We start from the raw sequence: 21,036 nt of genomic DNA, 5'->3' as shown, positions 1-21,036 counted from the left end.
TGGGGCAGATAGGAGGAGAGGGGGGTCCCGGCAGGGTGCTAATGATGGTATATAGGCGAAGACTCGGTCCCTGAGATAGACTATATGTAACCTGTATATATCGTGCTGCACAGCTCAGTACAATCCCCATTCTCTGCACCGTAGCTGGGGAAGGACAATCTCACAGGCTCCTCTCCACTCTCACTGACTGTACCCTAAGCCAGCCCAGTGCTCCCAGTCTTGCAGGGATGCCAGCAGGGGACCTGTTATTTTGGAATGCAGCCCCATTGTCTGCAGCATCTGCCCATTGTCTCTATAAGATGACAGGTCTCCAGCAAAGGGGTTAAAGTCCTGAATGGTGCAGCAAAGATGTCCCTGCACTGCCTGGTGTCGTTATTCGGGGGGACCCAGGGGGTGGGCGACGCTGGAGGAGAGGACATAATAAGGGATGCCTTCCCTCCCATGGTGCACACCTTTCCCAGGCATCTCCTCTGCAGTGCTTAGCACACACCCTGCCCCTTCTGCATGGGAGAAAACCTCCCCCCTCCTCATCCCAGCTGTGACATCATGCAGCATGACAGGGCTCCTTATCATTCAGTGGAGCTGCACTAATAGAGAGGAGCTCAGTGCGCAGCCTCCAGCCTCTTCTCAGTCTTCTGCCAGCAGCAGGGATGCAGCAGATGCATCCACAGGACTCAGCTCCATAAAAGCTCCATTCAATTATCCCCCCCCTTCCCCAGAGTGCGCGTCCTGACACACACGGGGACCTCCGGGACTTACACAAGGAGCAGGGACGATGCCGGTGGAAGCCACGCAGGAGGAGAGGGCTGCGCAGAAAGATGTCAGGACCTTGCAGGCTGCAGGAGGTGAGAGGGAGGGGGCCCTGGGCATGGAATCCTGGCGTGTTTCGGGAAGGTAGAGAAGGACAGGGGGGGGATCAGGATGGGATTAGGGATGGGAGGATAAGATGGGTGGAGGAGCTGGTGACACGGGCGCAGGGATCAGCAGATCATATGATTGTGTACCTAGGAGCATGTGTAATTCACAGGATGACACCAAGCATCTCACTGTCTCCAGGCCTACAGCCTCAGGCTTAGTGTCACTTACAGGGATTAACTCTCTCGGCTAATCACTGCTAGGGCTGGCAGTAGTCCTTGTACGTCAGTGGCAGCCGACGTTTCACCATCATGTGTCTATCCAGTATCTACACCCAAATCCAGTAATACACCCAGACGTGTGGTGCCAGCTGTGGTCACTCAGACAGAGAGAGACCTGGGATAATGGAGAAAATTGTCTGTCCTGTTCCTAAAATGCTAGGCCCCCCACCTCCCCTCCCTTCCCTAGGCCTCAGTAATCGCAGTGACCCACTTACAAAAATTTTATTTTACCTCATTGTCATGTATACACTTACTCCGGTGGCTGGGCTCTGGCACATGCAGGGTTACATTGCTGAGACTTCTGCTCATGATTCTGGTAGAAGATAGAAAGGAATTTCCCAAATCCTCAGGGTGACAGACAGGCAGGTGACATCGGAATATTGGTTATTAGGGAGACTGGCAGTCTGGGCACCGGTAAGAGCAGCAGATTGGATACACAGGTTATTGGGGAGACTGGCAGTCTGGGCACTGGTAAGAGCGGCAGATTGGATACACAGGTTATTGGGGAGAATGGCAGTCTGGGCACCGGTAAGAGTGGCAGATTGGAATCACAGGTTATTGGGTAGACTGGCAATCTGGGCACTGATAAGAGCGGCAGATTGGATACACAGGTTATTGGGTAGACTGGCAGTCTGGGCACTGATAAGAGCGGCAGATTGGATACACAGGTTATTGGTGAGACTGGCAGTCTGGGCATCGGTAAGAGCGGCAGATTGGATACACAGGTTATTGGGGAGACTGGCAGTCTGGGCACCAGTAAGAGTGGAAGATTGGATACACAGGTTATTGGGGAGACTGGCAATCTGGGCACTGGTAAGAGTGGCAGATTGGATACACAGGTTATTGGGGAGACTGGCAGTTTGGGCACCGGTAAGAGTGGCAGATTGGATACAAAGGTTATTGGTGGAGACTGGCAATCTGGGCACCAGTAAGAGCAGCAGATTGGATACACAGGCTATTGGGGAGACTGGCAGTCTGGGCACCAGTAAGAGCAGCAGATTGGATACACAGGTTATTGGGGTGACTAGCAGTCTGGGTACCAGTAAGAGTGGAAGATTGGATACACAGGTTATTGGGGAGACTGGCAATCTGGGCACTAGTAAGAGTGGCAGATTGGATACACAGGTTATTGGGGAGGCTGGCAGTTTGGGCACCGGTAAGAGTGGCAGATTGGCTACAAAGGTTATTGGTGGAGACTGGCAATCTGGGCACCGTTAAGAGTGGCAGATTGGATACAAAGGTTATTGGGGAGACTGGCAGTCTGGGCACCGGCAAGAGCAGTAGATTGGATACACAGGTTATTGGGGAGACTGGCAGTCTGGGCACTGGTAGGAGTGGCAGATTGGATACACAGGTTATTGGGGAGACTTGTAGTCTGGGCACCAGTAAGAGCAGCAGATTGGATACACAGGTTATTGGGGTGACTAGCAGTCTGGGTACCAGTAAGAGTGGAAGATTGGATACACAGGTTATTGGGGAGACTGGCAATCTGGGCACTGGTAAGAGTGGCAGATTGGATACACAGGTTATTGGGGAGACTGGCCGTTTGGGCACCGGTAAGAGTGGCAGATTGGATACAAAGGTTATTGGTGGAGACTGGCAATCTGGGCACCGTTAAGAGTGGCAGATTGGATATAAAGGTTATTGGGGAGACTGGCAGTCTGGGCACCGGCAAGAGCAGTAGATTGGATACACAGGTTATTGGGGAGACTGGCAGTGGGCACCGGTAGGAGTGGCAGTAGATTGGATACACAGTTTATTGGGGTGACTGGCAGTCTGGGCACCAGTAAGAGTGGCAGATTGGATACATAGGCTATTAGGGAGACTGGCAGTCTGGGCACCGGTAAGAGCGGCAGATTGGATACACAGGTTATTGGGGTGACTGGCAGTCTGGGCACCGGCAAGAGCAGTAGATTGGATACACAGGTTATTGGGGAGACTGGCATTCTGGGCACCGGTAGGAGTGGCAGTAGATTGGATACACAGTTTATTGGGATGACTGGCAGTCTGGGCACCAGTAAGAGTGGCAGATTGGATACATAGGCTATTAGGGAGACTGGCAGTCTGGGCACCGGTAAGAGCGGCAGATTGGATACACAGGTTATTGGGGAGACTTGTAGTCTGAGCACCGGCAAGAGCCGTAGGTTCGTTACACAGGTTATTGGGGAGACTGGCAGTCTGGGCACCGGTAAGAGGGGCAGATTGGATACATAGGTTATTGGGAAGACTGGTAGTCTGGGCACCAGTAAGAGCGGTAGACTGGTTACACAGGTTATTGGGGAGACTGGCAGTCTCGGCACCAGTAAGTGTGGCAGATTGGATACACAGGTTATTGGGGAGACTGGCAGTCTGGGCACCAGAAAGAGCGACAGATTGGTTACACAGGTTATTGGGGAGACTGGCAGTCTGGGCACCAGAAAGAGCGACAGATTGGATACACAGGTTATTGGGGAGACTGGCAGTCTCCCCAATAACCTGAAAGAGCACCAGAAAGAGCGACAGATTGGCACCAGAAAGAGCGACAGATTGGTTACACAGGTTATTGGTGAGACTGGCAGTCTGGGCACAGGTTAGTGCGGCTGATTGGAAACACAGGTTATAGGGGAGACTGGCAGTCTGGGCACCGGTAAGAGCGGCAGATTGGATACACAGGTTATTGGGGAGACTGGCAGTCTGGACACCGGTAAGAGCGGCAGATTGGATACACAGGTTATTGGGGAGACTGGCAGTCTGGGCACCAGAAAGAGCGACAGATTGGTTACACAGGTTATTGGGGAGACTGGCAGTCTGGACACCGGTTCGAGCGGCAGATTGGATACACAGGTTATTGGCGAGACTGGCAGTCTGGGCACCAGAAAGAGCGACAGATTGGTTACACAGGTTATTGGGGAGACTGGCAGTCTGGACACCGGTTCGAGCGGCAGATTGGATACACAGGTTATTGGGGAGACTGGCAGTCTGGGCACCAGAAAGAGCGACAGATTGGTTACACAGGTTATTGGGGAGACTGGCAGTCTGGGCACCGGTAAGAGTGGCAGATTGGATACACAGATTATTTGGGAGACTGGCAGTCTGGGCATCAGTTAGAGTGGCAGATTGGATACACAGGTTATTGGGGAGACTGGCAGTCTGGGCACTGGTAAGAGCAGCAGATTGGATACACAGGTTATTGGGGAGACTGGCAGTCTGGGCACCAGTAAGAGCGACAGATTGGTTACACAGGTTATTGGGGTGACTGGCAGTCTGGGTACCAGTAAGAGCAGCAGATTGAATACACAGGTTATTGGGGAGACTGGCAGTCTGGGCACTGGTAAGAGGGGTAGATTGGATACACAGATTATTAGGGAGACTGGCAGTCTGGGCACCGGTAATAGCGGCAGAGTGGATACACAGGTTATTGGGGTGACTGTCAGTCTGGGCAACGATAAGAGTGGTAGATTGGATACACAGGTTATAGGGGAGACTGGCAGTCTGGGCACCGGTAAGAGCGGCAGATTGGATACACAGGTTATTGGGGAGACTGGCAGTATGGGCACTGATAAGTGCGGCAGATTGGATACACAGGCTATTGGGGAGACTGGCAGTCTGGGCACCAGTAACAGCGGTAGATTGGTTGCACAGTTTATTGGGGAGACTGGCATTCTGGGCACCGGTAAGAGCGGCAGATTAGATACACAGGTTATTGGGAAGACTGGCAGTCTAGGCACCTGTAAGAGCAGCAGATTGGTTACACAGGTTATTGGGGTGACAGGCAGTCTGTGCACCAAAAAGAGTGGCAGATTGGATACACAGGTTATTGGGAAGACTGGCAGTGTGGGCACCAGTAAGAATAACAGTTGGGATACACAGGTAGTTTGAGTACCTGAGATTTAGTTGGCAGTAAGAGGCGGTCATTCTGGTACCAGTGAAACGGGTAGTATGGGTAGACATGGGTGCAGCAGTTTGCGTACTTATAAAATAGTAAATTTGACACCAGTGAGACAGGTAGTTTTGGTACCAGTGAGTTATATACTCTGGCTGCAAACAAGTAGGACACTCTGGGTAGTAAAGATATGGGCATCTGAGTGCCAGTGGAGAAAGGTATACTATATACCAGTGGGAAAGGTACTCTTGACAAGGGGATTAAGATAGGCATCGAAATCCCGACACCTATCTTAATCCCGACGCCAGAATCCAGGAGGACGCGTACCCGAACAAAGGTATGCCGGGGTGCTCATAGTGTTAGCCACGGGGGGAGGGTTATGTTTAGGTCAGTTAGCGGGGTTAGCATTAAGTTTTGGGTGGAGGTTAGGGTTAGGCACCCCCAGGGGGGAGGGTTAGGGTCATTCACCACTGGGGGGGTTAGGTTTAGACATTAAGGGGGGAGGGTTAGGGTTAGGCACGAAGGGTGGAGACAGTTTTAGGAACTTCGGTTTAGACAGTTACTCTGAGTATCTGAGAGAGATGTATCTGGGAATTACATAGACAGTTATACTTGGTATTTGGTAGATGTGTAGGGGTATCAAAGAGATGCATACGCTGAGAATCTTGGAGAGAATATTTCTCTGGGTATCGCAAACTCAGTTACTCTGAGTGTATTGTAGAGGAGATGTATCTGGGTATCACAATTACTCTGAGTATCTGGTAGAGGATATGTATCTGGGTATCACAGTTTCTCTGAGTATCTGGTAGAGGAGATGTATCTGGGTATCACAGTTACTGTATCTGGTAGAGGAGATGTATCTGGGTATCAAAATTACTCTGAGTATCTGGTAGAGGAGATGTATCTGGGTATCAGTGTTACTCTGAGTATCTGGTAGAGGAGATGTATCTGGGTATCACAGTTTCTTTGAGTATCTGGTAGAGGAGATGTATCTGGGTATCACAGTTTCTGTGAGTATCTGGTAGAGGAGATGTATCTGGGTATCAGTTACTGTGAGTATTTGGTAGAGGAGATGTATCTGGGTATCAAAGTTACTCCGAGTATCTGGTAGAGGAGATGTATCTGGGTATCACAGTTACTCCGAGTATCTGGTAGAGGAGATGTATCTAGGTATCACAGTTACTCTGAGTATCTGGTAGAGGAGATGTATCTGGGTATCACAGTTACTCCGAGTATCTGGTAGAGGAGATGTATCTGGGTATTACAATTACTCCGAGTATCTGGTAGAGGAGATGTATCTGGGTATCACAGTTACTCCGAGTATCTGGTAGAGGAGATGTATCTAGGTATCACAGTTACTCTGAGTATCTGGTAGAGGAGATATATCTGGGTATCACAGTTACTCCAAGTATCTGGTAGAGGAGATGTATCTGGGTATCACAATTACTCCGAGTATCTGGTAGAGGAGATGTATCTGGGTATCACAATTACTCCGAGTATCTGGTAGAGGAGATTTATCTGGGTATCACAATTACTCCGAGTATCTGGTAGAGGAGATGTATCTGGGTATCACAATTACTCCGAGTATCTGGTAGAGGAGATGTATCTGGGTATCACAATTACTCCGAGTATCTGGTAGAGGAGATGTATCTGGGTATCACAGTTACTCCGAGTATCTGGTAGAGGAGATGTATCTGGGTATCACGGATGTTGCATGTACGTACGCACATTGCTCGATTGTCCACATGTGTATAAGCCGCACTGAGCATGCGTTGTAATAACACTGCAAATTTGCACGCAAAGAGGAATCCATCGCAGAGTGATTGACAGGCTGTGAGCATTTGGGGGTGGTGACGGGGGAAACGCAGTTGCATGGGCGTGTATAAATTAGCCACTACAATTGCATAAGCAGCCTGAGTACTCACTGCGTGCGAGGAGACTTGCAGTTTCTGCGGCTGGTCAGAACTGGTGTAAATTGTGCGTGGTGAGCCAATGTCTGTCGATGGTACCGATGTGCACGCAGGAGTGCAGGTTAGTATGGATGGGAGGAAGCAGCAGTGGGCGTCTCTATATACCGGCTGAGATGTGGCAGGCATTAGCATACATTCACAGCTGCTTTCTGTGTAAATATGCAACTACATACACAATAGCGATCCTTACTGACTCGGGCCCAAAACAGCAAAATCTAATGGGTCTCAACTACCAGAGGTTACACTGACTTTTCTGTTCAGCTCCTGACGCTGCAAAGAAAAATGCTGACTGAATTGGTCAGCTCCAACATTTACCCCACAGATAATTGGATATGCCCCATACTGTGAGTCTCTGGGAGAGATGTATCTGGGTATCACAGAGACAGTTACTGTGAGGGTCTGGGAAAGATGTGTCTGGGTATCACAGAGACAGTTACTGTGAGGATCTGGGAAAGATGTATCTGGGAATCACAGAGACAGTTACTGTGAGGATCTGGGATAGATGTATCTGGGTATCACAGAGACAGTTACTGTGAGGATCTGGGAGAGATGTATCTGGGTGTCACAGAGACAGTTACTGTGAGGATCTGGGATAGATGTATCTGGGTATCACAGAGACAGTTACTGTGAGGATCTGGGAGAGATGTATCTGGGTATCATAGACACAGTTACTGTGAGGATCTGGGAGAGATGTATCTGGGTATCAGAGACAGTTACTGTGAGGATATGGGAGAGATGTGTCTGGCTATCACAAAGACAGTTACTCTGAGTATCTGGGAGAGATGTATCTGGGTATCATAAACCCATTTACTGTGAGTATCTGGGAGAGATGTATCTGGGTATCAAAGACAGTTACTGTGAGGATCTTGGAGAGATGTATCTGGGTATCACAGAGACAGTTACTGTGAGTATCTGGGAAAGATGTATCTGGGTATCACAGAGGCAGTTACTGTGAGGATCTGGGAGATATGTATCTGGGTATCACAGAGACAGTTACTGTGAGGATCTGGGAGATATGTATCTGGGTATCACAGAGACCGCTACTGTGAGAATCTGGGAGAGATGTGTCTGGGTATCACAGAGACAGTTACTGTGAGGGTCTGGTAGAGATGTGTCTGGGTATCACAGAGGCAGTTACTGTGAGGATCTGGGAGGGATGTATCTGGGTATCAGAGACAGTTACTGTGAGGATCTGGGAGAGATGTATCTGGGTATCACAGAGGCAGTTACTGTGAGGATCTGGGAGAGATGTATCTGGGTATCACAGAGACAGTTACTGTGAGGATCTGGGAGAGATGTATCTGGGTATCACAGAGACTGTTACTGTGAGGATCTGGGAGAGATGTATCTGGGTATCACAGAGACAGTTACTCTGAATATATGGGAGAGATTTATCTGGGTATCACAGAGACAGTTACTGTGAGGATCTGGGAGAGATGTATCTGGGTATCACAGAGACAGTTACTATGAGGATCTGGGAGAGATGTATCTGGGTATCACAGACAGTTACTTTGAGGATCTGGGAGAGATGTATCTGGGTATCACAGAGACAGTTACTGTGAGGATCTGGTTGAGCAGATGTCTCGGGTATGACAGAGACAGTTACTGGAGTATCTGGGAGAGATGTATCTGGGTATCACAGAGGCAGTTACTGTGAGTTATCTGGGAGATATGTATCTGGGTATCATAGAGACAGTTACTGTGAGGATCTGGGAGAGATGTATCTGGGTATCACAGAGACAGTTACTGTGAGGATCTGGGAGAGATGTATCTGGGTATCACAGACACAGTTACTGTATCTGGTAGAGCAGATGTCTCGGGTATGACAGAGACAGTTTCTCTGAGTATCCCAGAGAGATGTATCTGGGTATCACAGAGACAGTTACTGTTAGTATCTGGTAGAGCAGATGTCTCAGGTATGACAGAGACAGTTACTGTGAGTATCTGGAAAAAGGAGATGTCTCGGGGCATCACGCAAAGTTACTCTGAGTATCTGGGAGAGATGTTTCTGGGTATCATAAACACATTTACTGTGAGTATCTGGGAGAGATGTATCAGGGTATCAAAGACAGTTACTGTGAGGATCTGGGAGAGATGTATCTGGGTATCAGAGACAGTTACTGTGAGGATCTGTGAGAGATGTATCTGGGTATCACAGTGACAGTTACTGTGAGGATCTGGGAGAGATGTATCTGGGTATCAGAGACAGTTACTGTGAGGATCTGGGAGAGATGTATCTGGGTATCAGAGACAGTTACTGTGAGGATCTGGGAGAGATGTATCTGGGTATCAGAGACAGTTACTGTGAGGATCTGGGAGAGATGTATCAGGGTATCACAGAGACAGTTACTGTGAGGATCTGGGAGAGATGTATCTGGGTATCACAGATAGTTACTTTGAGGATCTGGGAGAGATGTATCTGGGTATCACAGAGACAGTTACTGTGAGGATCTGGGAGAGATGTATCTGGGTATCACAGGGACAGTTACTGTGAGGATCTGGGAGAGATGTATCTGGGTATCACAAAGACAGTTACTGTGAGGCTCTGGGAGAGATGTATCTGGATATCACAGAGACAGTTAGTGTGAGTGTCTGGGAGAGATGTATCTGGGTATCACAGAGACAGTTACTGTGAGGATCTGGGAGAGATGTATCTGGGTATCACAGAGACAGTTACTCTGAATATATGGGAGAGATTTAACTGGGTATCACAGAGACAGTTACTGTGAGGATCTGGGAGAGATGTATCTGGGTATCACAGAGACAGTTACTATGAGGATCTGGGAGAGATGTATCTGGGTATCACAGACAGTTACTTTGAGGATCTGGGAGAGATGTATCTGGGTATCATAGAGACAGTTACTGTGAGGATCTGGGAGAGATGTATCTGGGAATCACAGGGACAGTTACTGTGAGGATCTGGGAGAGATGTATCTGGGTATCACAAATACAGTTACTGTGAGGATCTGGGAGAGATGTATCTGGGTATCACAGAGACAGTTACTGTGAGGATCTGGGAGAGATGTATCTGGGTATCACAGAGACAGTTACTGTGAGGATCTGGGAGAGATGTATATGGGTATCACAGAGATAGTTACTGTGAGGATTTGGGAGAGATGTATCTGGGTATCACAGAGACAGTTACTGTGAGGATCTGGTAGAGCAGATGTCTCGGGTATGACAGAGACAGTTACTGGAGTATCTGGGAGAGATGTATCTTGGTATCACAGAGGCAGTTACTGTGAGTTATCTGGGAGATATGTATCTGGGTATCATAGAGACAGTTACTGTGAGGATCTGGGAGATATGTATCTGGGTATCACAGAGACCGCTACTGTGAGTATCTGGGAGAGATGTGTCTCTCCCAGACAGTTACTGTGAGGGTCTGGTAGAGATGTGTCTGGGTATCACAGAGGCAGTTACTGTGAGGATCTGGGAGAGATGTATCTTGGTATCAGAGACAGTTACTGTGAGGATCTGGGAGAGATGTATCTGGGTATCACAGAGGCAATTACTGTGAGGATCTGGGAGAGATGTATCTGGGTATCACAGAGACAGTTACTGTGAGGATCTGGGAGAGATGTATCTGGGTATCACAGAGACTGTTACTGTGAGGATCTGGGAGAGATGTATCTGGGTATCACAGAGACAGTTACTCTGAGTATCTGGGAGAGATGTATCTGGGTATCACAGAGACAGTTAGGGTGAGTGTCTGGGAGAGATGTATCTGGGTATCACAGAGACAGTTACTGTGAGGATCTGGGAGAGATGTATCTGGGTATCACAGAGACAGTTACTCTGAATATATGGGAGAGATTTATCTGGGTATCACAGAGACAGTTACTATGAGGATCTGGGAGAGATGTATCTGGGTATCACAGACAGTTACTTTGAGGATCTGGCTTACTGGGTATCACAGAGACAGTTACTGTGAGGATCTGGGAGAGATGTATCTGGGTATCACTGGGACAGTTACTGTGAGGATCTGGGAGAGATGTATCCGGGTATCACAAAGACAGTTACTGTGAGGATCTGGGAGAGATGTATCTGGGTATCAGAGACAGTTACTGTGAGGATATGGGAGAGATGTGTCTGGCTATCACAAAGACAGTTACTCTGAGTATCAGGGAGAGATGTATCTGGGTATCATAAACCCATTTACTGTGAGTATCTGGGAGAGATGTATCTGGGTATCAAAGACAGTTACTGTGAGGATCTTGGAGAGATGTATCTGGGTATCACAGAGACAGTTACTGTGAGTATCTGGGAAAGATGTATCTGGGTATCACAGAGGCAGTTACTGTGAGGATCTGGGAGATATGTATCTGGGTATCACAGAGACAGTTACTGTGAGGATCTGGGAGATATGTATCTGGGTATCACAGAGACCGCTACTGTGAGAATCTGGGAGAGATGTGTCTGGGTATCACAGAGACAGTTACTGTGAGGGTCTGGTAGAGATGTGTCTGGGTATCACAGAGGCAGTTACTGTGAGGATCTGGGAGGGATGTATCTGGGTATCATAGACAGTTACTGTGAGGATCTGGGAGAGATGTATCTGGGTATCACAGAGGCAGTTACTGTGAGGATCTGGGAGAGATGTATCTGGGTATCACAGAGACAGTTACTGTGAGGATCTGGGAGAGATGTATCTGGGTATCACAGAGACTGTTACTGTGAGGATCTGGGAGAGATGTATCTGGGTATCACAGAGACAGTTACTCTGAATATATGGGAGAGATTTATCTGGGTATCACAGAGACAGTTACTGTGAGGATCTGGGAGAGATGTATCTGGGTATCACAGAGACAGTTACTATGAGGATCTGGGAGAGATGTATCTGGGTATCACAGACAGTTACTTTGAGGATCTGGGAGAGATGTATCTGGGTATCACAGAGACAGTTACTGTGAGGATCTGGTTGAGCAGATGTCTCGGGTATGACAGAGACAGTTACTGGAGTATCTGGGAGAGATGTATCTGGGTATCACAGAGGCAGTTACTGTGAGTTATCTGGGAGATATGTATCTGGGTATCATAGAGACAGTTACTGTGAGGATCTGGGAGAGATGTATCTGGGTATCACAGAGACAGTTACTGTGAGGATCTGGGAGAGATGTATCTGGGTATCACAGACACAGTTACTGTATCTGGTAGAGCAGATGTCTCGGGTATGACAGAGACAGTTTCTCTGAGTATCCCGGAGAGATGTATCTGGGTATCACAGAGACAGTTACTGTTAGTATCTGGTAGAGCAGATGTCTCAGGTATGACAGAGACAGTTACTGTGAGTATCTGGAAAAAGGAGATGTCTCGGGGCATCACGCAAAGTTACTCTGAGTATCTGGGAGAGATGTTTCTGGGTATCATAAACACATTTACTGTGAGTATCTGGGAGAGATGTATCAGGGTATCAAAGACAGTTACTGTGAGGATCTGGGAGAGATGTATCTGGGTATCAGAGACAGTTACTGTGAGGATCTGTGAGAGATGTATCTGGGTATCACAGTGACAGTTACTGTGAGGATCTGGGAGAGATGTATCTGGGTATCAGAGACAGTTACTGTGAGGATCTGGGAGAGATGTATCTGGGTATCAGAGACAGTTACTGTGAGGATCTGGGAGAGATGTATCTGGGTATCAGAGACAGTTACTGTGAGGATCTGGGAGAGATGTATCAGGGTATCACAGAGACAGTTACTGTGAGGATCTGGGAGAGATGTATCTGGGTATCACAGATAGTTACTTTGAGGATCTGGGAGAGATGTATCTGGGTATCACAGAGACAGTTACTGTGAGGATCTGGGAGAGATGTATCTGGGTATCACAGGGACAGTTACTGTGAGGATCTGGGAGAGATGTATCTGGGTATCACAAAGACAGTTACTGTGAGGCTCTGGGAGAGATGTATCTGGATATCACAGAGACAGTTACTGTGAGGATCTGGGAGAGATGTATATGGGTATCACAGAGACAGTTACTGTGAGGATCTGGGAGAGATGTATCTGGGTATCACAGAGACAGTTACTCTGAGTATCTGGGAGAGATGTATCTGGGTATCACAGAGACAGTTAGTGTGAGTGTCTGGGAGAGATGTATCTGGGTATCACAGAGACAGTTACTGTGAGGATCTGGGAGAGATGTATCTGGGTATCACAGAGACAGTTACTCTGAATATATGGGAGAGATTTAACTGGGTATCACAGAGACAGTTACTGTGAGGATCTGGGAGAGATGTATCTGGGTATCACAGAGACAGTTACTATGAGGATCTGGGAGAGATGTATCTGGGTATCACAGACAGTTACTTTGAGGATCTGGGAGAGATGTATCTGGGTATCACAGAGACAGTTACTGTGAGGATCTGGGAGAGATGTATCTGGGTATCACAGGGACAGTTACTGTGAGGATCTGGGAGAGATGTATCTGGGTATCACAAATACAGTTACTGTGAGGATCTGGGAGAGATGTATCTGGGTATCACAGAGACAGTTACTGTGAGGATCTGGGAGAGATGTATCTGGGTATCACAGAGACAGTTACTGTGAGGATCTGGGAGAGATGTATATGGGTATCACAGAGATAGTTACTGTGAGGATTTGGGAGAGATGTATCTGGGTATCACAGAGACAGTTACTGTGAGGATCTGGTAGAGCAGATGTCTCGGGTATGACAGAGACAGTTACTGGAGTATCTGGGAGAGATGTATCTTGGTATCACAGAGGCAGTTACTGTGAGTTATCTGGGAGATATGTATCTGGGTATCATAGAGACAGTTACTGTGAGGATCTGGGAGATATGTATCTGGGTATCACAGAGATCGCTACTGTGAGTATCTGGGAGAGATGTGTCTCTCCCAGACAGTTACTGTGAGGGTCTGGTAGAGATGTGTCTGGGTATCACAGAGGCAGTTACTGTGAGGATCTGGGAGAGATGTATCTTGGTATCAGAGACAGTTACTGTGAGGATCTGGGAGAGATGTATCTGGGTATCACAGAGGCAATTACTGTGAGGATCTGGGAGAGATGTATCTGGGTATCACAGAGACAGTTACTGTGAGGATCTGGGAGAGATGTATCTGGGTATCACAGAGACTGTTACTGTGAGGATCTGGGAGAGATGTATCTGGGTATCACAGAGACAGTTACTCTGAGTATCTGGGAGAGATGTATCTGGGTATCACAGAGACAGTTAGTGTGAGTGTCTGGGAGAGATGTATCTGGGTATCACAGAGACAGTTACTGTGAGGATCTGGGAGAGATGTATCTGGGTATCACAGAGACAGTTACTCTGAATATATGGGAGAGATTTATCTGGGTATCACAGAGACAGTTACTGTGAGGATCTGGGAGAGATGTATCTGGGTATCACAGAGACAGTTACTATGAGGATCTGGGAGAGATGTATCTGGGTATCACAGACAGTTACTTTGAGGATCTGGCTTACTGGGTATCACAGAGACAGTTACTGTGAGGATCTGGGAGAGATGTATCTGGGTATCACAGGGACAGTTACTGTGAGGATCTGGGAGAGATGTATCCGGGTATCACAAAGACAGTTACTGTGAGGATCTGGTAGAGATGTATCTGGGTATCACAGAGACAGTTACTGTGAGGATCTGGGAGAGATGTATCTGGGTATCACAGAGACAGTTACTGTGAGGATCTGGGAGAGCAGATGTCTCGGGTATGACAGAGACAGTTACTGGAGTATCTGGGAGAGATGTATCTGGGTATCACAGAGGCAGTTACTGTGAGTTATCTGGGAGATATGTATCTGGGTATCATAGAGACAGTTACTGTGAGGATCTGGGAGAGATGTATCTGGGTATCACAGAGACAGTTACTGTGAGGATCTGGGAGAGATGTATCTGGGTATCACAGACACAGTTACTGTATCTGGTAGAGCAGATGTCTCGGGTATGACAGAGACAGTTACTGTGAGTATCTGGTAAAGGAGATGTCTCGGGGCATCTCGCAAAGTTACTGTGAGTATCTGTGAGAGATGTATCTGGGTATCACAGAGACAGTTACTCTGAGTATCTGGGAGAGATGTATCTGGGTATCATAAACACATTTACTGTGAGTATCTGGGAGAGATGTATCAGGGTATCAAAGACAGTTACTGTGAGGATCTGGGAGAGATGTATCTGGGTATCAGAGACAGTTACTGTGAGGATCTGTGAGAGATGTATCTGGGTATAACAGTGACAGTTACTGTGAGGATCTGGGAGAGATGTATCAGGGTATCACAGAGACAGTTACTGTGAGGATCTGGGAGAGATGTATCTGGGTATCACAGATAGTTACTGTGAGGATCTGGGAGAGATGTATCTGGGTATCACAGAGACAGTTACTGTGAGGATCTGGGAACGATGTATCTGGGTATCACAGGGACAGTTACTGTGAGGATCTGGGAGAGATGTATCTGGGTATCACAAAGACAGTTACTGTGAGGCTCTGGGAGAGATGTATCTGGATATCACAGTGACAGTTACTGTGAGGATCTGGGAGAGATTTATATGGGTATCACAGAGACAGTTACTGTGAGGATCTGGGAGAGATGTATCTGGGTATCACAGAGACAGTTACTCTGAGTATCTGGGAGAGATGTATCTGGGTATCACAGAGACAGTTAGTGTCAGTGTCTGGGAGAGATGTATCTGGGTATCACAGAGACAGTTACTGTGAGGATCTGGGAGAGATGTATCTGGGTATCACAGAGACAGTTACTCTGAATATATGGGAGAGATTTATCTGGGTATCACAGAGACAGTTACTGTGAGGATCTGGGAGAGATGTATCTGGGTATCACAGAGACAGTTACTATGAGGATCTGGGAGAGATGTATCTGGGTATCACAGACAGTTACTTTGAGGATCTGGGAGAGATGTATCTGGGTATCACAGAGACAGTTACTGTGAGGATCTGGGAGAGATGTATCTGGGTATCACAGGGACAGTTACTGTGAGGATCTGGGAGAGATGTATCTGGGTATCACAAAGACAGTTACTGTGAGGATCTGGGAGAGATGTATCTGGGTATCACAGAGACAGTTACTGTGAGGATCTGGGAGAGATGTATCTGGGTATCACAGAGACAGTTACTGTGAGGATCTGGGAGAGATGTATCTGGGTATCACAGTGACTGTTACTGTGAGGATCTGGGAGAGATGTATCTGGCTATCAGAGACAGTTACTGTGAGGATCTGGGAGAGATGTATCTGGGTATCAGAGACAGTTATTGTGAGGATCTGGGAGAGATGTATCTGGGTATCAGAGACAGTTACTGTGAGGATCTGGGAAAGATGTATCAGGGTATCACAGAGACAGTTACTGTGAGGATCTGGGAGAGATGTATCTGGGTATCACAGATAGTTACTTTGAGGATCTGGGAGAGATGTATCTGGGTATCACAGAGACAGTTACTGTGAGGATCTGGGAGAGATGTATCTGGGTATCACAGAGACAGTTACTGTGAGGATCTGGTAGAGCAGATGTCTCGGGTATGACAGAGACAGTTACTGGAGTATCTGGGAGAGATGTATCTGGGTATCACAGAGGCAGTTACTGTGAGTATCTGGGAGATATGTATCTGAGTATCACAGAGACAGTTACTGTGAGGATCTGGGAGAGATGTATCTGGGTATCACAGAGACAGTTACTGTGAGGATCTGGGAGAGATGTATCTGGGTATCACAGACACAGTTACTGTATCTGGTAGAGCAGATGTCTCGGGTATGACAGAGACAGTTTCTCTGAGTATCCCGGAGAGATGTATCTGGGTATCACAGAGACAGTTACTGTTAGTATCTGGTAGAGCAGATGTCTCAGGTATGACAGAGACAGTTACTGTGAGTATCTGGTAAAGGAGATGTCTCGGGGCATCACGCAAAGTTACTGTGAGTATCTGGCAGAGATGTCTCGAGGCATCACAGAGACAGTTACTGTGAGTATCTGGTAGAGTAGATATCTCGGGGGATCATGCAGAGAGTTACTGTGAGTATCTGATAGAGCAGATGTCTCGGGGTATGACAGAGACAGTTTCTCATAGTGTAATTCCCTAGTTTGATTGATGATCTTAAGTGTGAATTTCTCACCATTCTAGTCATTCCTATTGCTTCTTCTTTCCCACGCCACAGCAGAGAGGCAGGAGGTCTCCAACCAACCACAATAATTGACACAATCCATAAAATAAACACTTTAGTAAGCTGGAACTCTTTCTCAATTCAGGAACCTCTTATGCAAGTGGTCAGCAATAATACATTACACATTATGACATATTCAGTCACTCATATAATTATGCAACACAGCACTTCAAATATACATATGATAGCACCATAAGTCATGAATTGTTACCATCAATTACTACTGTAATTAGCTATTAAAAGTTGTGGTTGAACTAAAAGTGAAGGTACAGCATCAACTGGAATATACTATAAGAAAGTAACAATACATAAATGTAATTTGTTCTCTCCTCAATATCCTTCACTGCTAAAGAGTTGTGATACTAACGATACCACAATAATCAAATAAAGTGTTCCAAGCACTTAGGGCTTGATTCAGACACGCTCACTATCTGCGTACACTTGCTGGATGCGTATGCAAATTTGTCAAAGTGACGCCACGGGAAGCGAACGCTCGCCAAAGGCATAAGCACGCTCACCATGTCTTAGCGAGCAGCTTACGCCCAATCACACAGGCAGAGCCACCCACCAGCACACGTCATCTCCAGGAAGTGTATTAAAACATTGGTACATCGAGCACCATCGCATGTGAACGCAGTGCTTGCGGTTGCTTTACCCTACCACAAGAATTGCAAGGAAATCAGTGTAAAAAAAAAGGCAAGTGACATGTACTATGACGCTGCCTGTTAATTATGCATGCCTCTAAAACGGCGTTGAAACATTCAGGCGTGCCTGCGTTCACATCTCCAACCCCCCGTTATTAGTGTCCTGCCCGTTACCACTCACAAACGGCCTCTCCTGTCACTCATTACCCTGGGCTGCATTTGCTGGGCGAGCGAGAGGGTTGCGATCACAGTGTGTAGCTCGCGCACGCACAGAATGAAGCATGCGCGTACGCTGAACATCGGGCCACTTGCGAACGCCCAGCGCAAGCAAGCGGCTCTGAATCAGCCCCTTAATTCAGGACAAGAAATAAGCAAGAAGGGAAAAGTTATAATTATACAAATACATAAACATGCCTATACTTTATCAGAAGCATTTCACATTACCCGACAGTTTCAATCTGTTATTCTTCCCCGGCCAGGCTTTATGTGGTGCACTGTTTATGGAAATTAACCCAATGGGCTAATAATCTGTTTAATTGTATGAACTTCTAGCTCAATAGGTTCGCACAGAGACTTGGTTGAAAAATTCTATGCTACTTCATAACAGACGTTCTTCCTCCTACGGGTTAGTTACCACAGGTTAACGACTCTTAGGGCCTGATTCAGAGGCACTCGCTATTTGCGAGCGCTCTCTCTGAATCAGGGTGGATTTTTTAAAAATTTTAAATCCGCCTCCAGGCCGCTCGCATAGCTGTGGGTGACCACCCACAGCTTTTGCGATGGTCGCAATTATTGCGACCATCGGGCTTGCGAAGAGACCCTTGTGGTAGGGTCTCAGGGCCTGATTCAGAGCCGCTCGTAAGCGGCCGCCCGTTCGCTCCGAGCGATGTTCGCACAACTGCGCATGCGTATGGGTCGTAATGCGCATGCGTCAACCAGTCATTGCGGTCGGAAATCGAGCGCTCTCAAAATAGCGAGTGCCTGCTAATTTGAGTGACAGGATGAGGCGTTTGTGGGTGGTAACAGGGGAAGGTGCTTGAAAACGGGGAGTGGTGATCCGAACGCAGGCGTGCCAAACGGTCAAAACGGGCGTTTTAAGGGTGTGCATAATTAACAAAGCAGCGTCATCGGCCACGTCACTTGGTTGTTTCTTAGCCTGAACTGTTCGCATGATTGCGGTAGGAAAATCCTACCACAAGCACTGCGAGCAGTTCATACGCCTTTCGATGTACTCGATTAATCTAATAAATAGCGGAGATGACGTAGGATGCGAGCGGCCAGGGGGCGTCTTTACAAAATAGCGAGCGCATGTTTCGTTCGCTCGCTCAGTCATAGAGGCGTCAACAGACCGCAAAGAGCGAGCGCTCAATTTAAATAGCCGGCCCCTTTTTCTGAACGAGCGAGCGCAAATAGCGTCTGGCTCTGAATCAGGCCCTCAGTTCCCGCAAGCCCGAGTGAAGTTCCTGCTCTAATAGAGGAGGAAGTTCACTACTGACATCACGAATGATGTCAGTAGGGCCGCCCACAAACGGCAGGCGTTCCTTCGGGAACGCCTCCGCTTGTCCAGCCATCCCCCCTCCCCGCCTACAAAACGGGGCGAGCTGTCAATCAACATCGACAGCCGCTCCGTTTTGTAGCGAGCCCTGGAGCGAGTGTAGTTCTCACTCGCTCCGGGAGCGAGTGAAGTTCTCACTCGCTTCGGGGCTCGCGCACGCGCATTGCACACCGCGTGTGCACTGGCCGAGCATCGACCCACTTGCGAGCGCTATGCACTCGCAAGCGGTTCTGAATCAGGCCCTGAGTCTGTATCCTTGATGGGAAAATTTAAAGTAGACGTTTCTATTTTCTTAACTTTTCCACCCTCTCTCTATATCGTCTCTTGCTGAGCACTACTTGTGCCTTAAAGGATTTCTCACTATATTTATTGGCAGACACAATCCAGCAATTAAGCTTGAAGCTAACGTGGCCCTTACAGCTTGTCTTCCTCTGCCAGTATAAAAGCTCTGTAGTAATAAGAGTGCCTCTCTGAGGTGTATAGATATTTTTAAGACTTCAGAGACCCATTTCAGATGAGTGCGTCCAAGTCCACTCCTGATCTCATCTTAGGTACTGCAATCAGACCTCTCTTCCCTTGTAGCCTCAATTCAGATGGGCACTAAAAGCTCCTCCCCAAAGCCATATTCCTCTCACTGGGATTAAGTATTGGATGTGGTCCACCTCCGGCACTGACTGATTCGGAGGGATGGTCGGCCTTGATCCTCAGCACCACAGATCAGTGCCACAAGCAGCTCTGTCTCACGGAGCCATGGTCTCTCAGATGTGGCTCTCACACAGTTGCTGCCAGTGACACCTCACAGCACAGGTCCCACTTTTCAGCAGTTACCTCAGGACCAACTCCTAATGGTCAGTTCCTGATCTTATATATTCTTGGCCTCATGCAGCTCTGTCCTGACCAACTGCCACTCGCTTCCAACTGTCACTTGCCTTACCACCTGACACTGCTCATGTGACCTTCTCCTGACCTCTGTCAGCTGCAGAGGCTGCTGGGAATTGTGACCTGTAATGACATCATACTTGCCTAGTTTTTTCCCTCCTCTTCGGGAGAATACTTCACTAGGAAGTTGTTAGGATGCGGGAGATCCACCTATTCTTCCAGGGGTTGTGGGGGACTACCCAAAAAATCAGGAGACTCCTGCAACATCTGGGAGAGTAGGCAAGTATGAATGATATGCACATGCACTGTAGCACGTTGCACAGTGTCAGACGTAATACTTTGCATAGTGGGATATTACAATAGTATCTGGGAGAGAAGATGCATCTGGGTATGACACAGACAGCTTCTCATAGTACCTGGGAGAGGAGATGTATCTAGGTACAATGAGAGTAGCTTCTGTCTCTCAGATAACAATGACGGTCATGGATGATGATGGCAGATAGGAGTGAGATCACCACAGACAGAACATTATAAAATAGACATTTCTTCCCTGTATAACTCATTGGATCTGTTATTAGAGGATGTTCTCTGTCAGTCAATGGCTGGTTACACAAAGGAGACATTCAGCAACCTCTCTATTTAGAATCCATACATTGTCTGGGGCCTATAAATTGGTTTCCAATACATGAAGCTCCCCTATTCAAGCAGGAGGTGGGGTATTGGGGGTGGGGGGTGGAATCACCCGTGTAACGCTAAGGTCACTACAGAAATTAGATTACATCAGTAAGCGCTAGTATGGAAAGCAAAGTCCAACAGACTGGATGGACCTGCAGGTTCTGTTCTG

The 21,036-nt window shown here is 47.6% G+C and overlaps 1 protein-coding gene across 1 annotated transcript in view; it reads left to right on the top strand.

Annotated features, from left to right (window-relative positions):
• Window positions 1-634: 634 nt before the first annotated feature.
• LOC148443123 (uncharacterized) overlaps window positions 635-21,036 on the top strand; it is a 99,490-nt gene continuing 79,088 nt past the window's right edge. The window contains exon 1 of the mRNA XM_088463184.1: window positions 635-845. Within this exon, the coding sequence (XP_088319310.1) occupies window positions 776-845 (70 nt within the window). The 5' untranslated portion in view covers window positions 635-775. The remainder of the gene's footprint in view (window positions 846-21,036) is intronic.

The sequence above is a fragment of the Taudactylus pleione genome, unplaced genomic scaffold (genome assembly GCF_031769625.1).
Source record: "Taudactylus pleione unplaced genomic scaffold, aTauple2 ptg001330l, whole genome shotgun sequence".
NCBI classification, from domain to species: Eukaryota; Metazoa; Chordata; class Amphibia; order Anura; family Myobatrachidae; genus Taudactylus; species Taudactylus pleione.
Note: the sequence above shows the minus strand (reverse complement) of the source record. Positions and strands in the feature narration are given on the sequence as shown.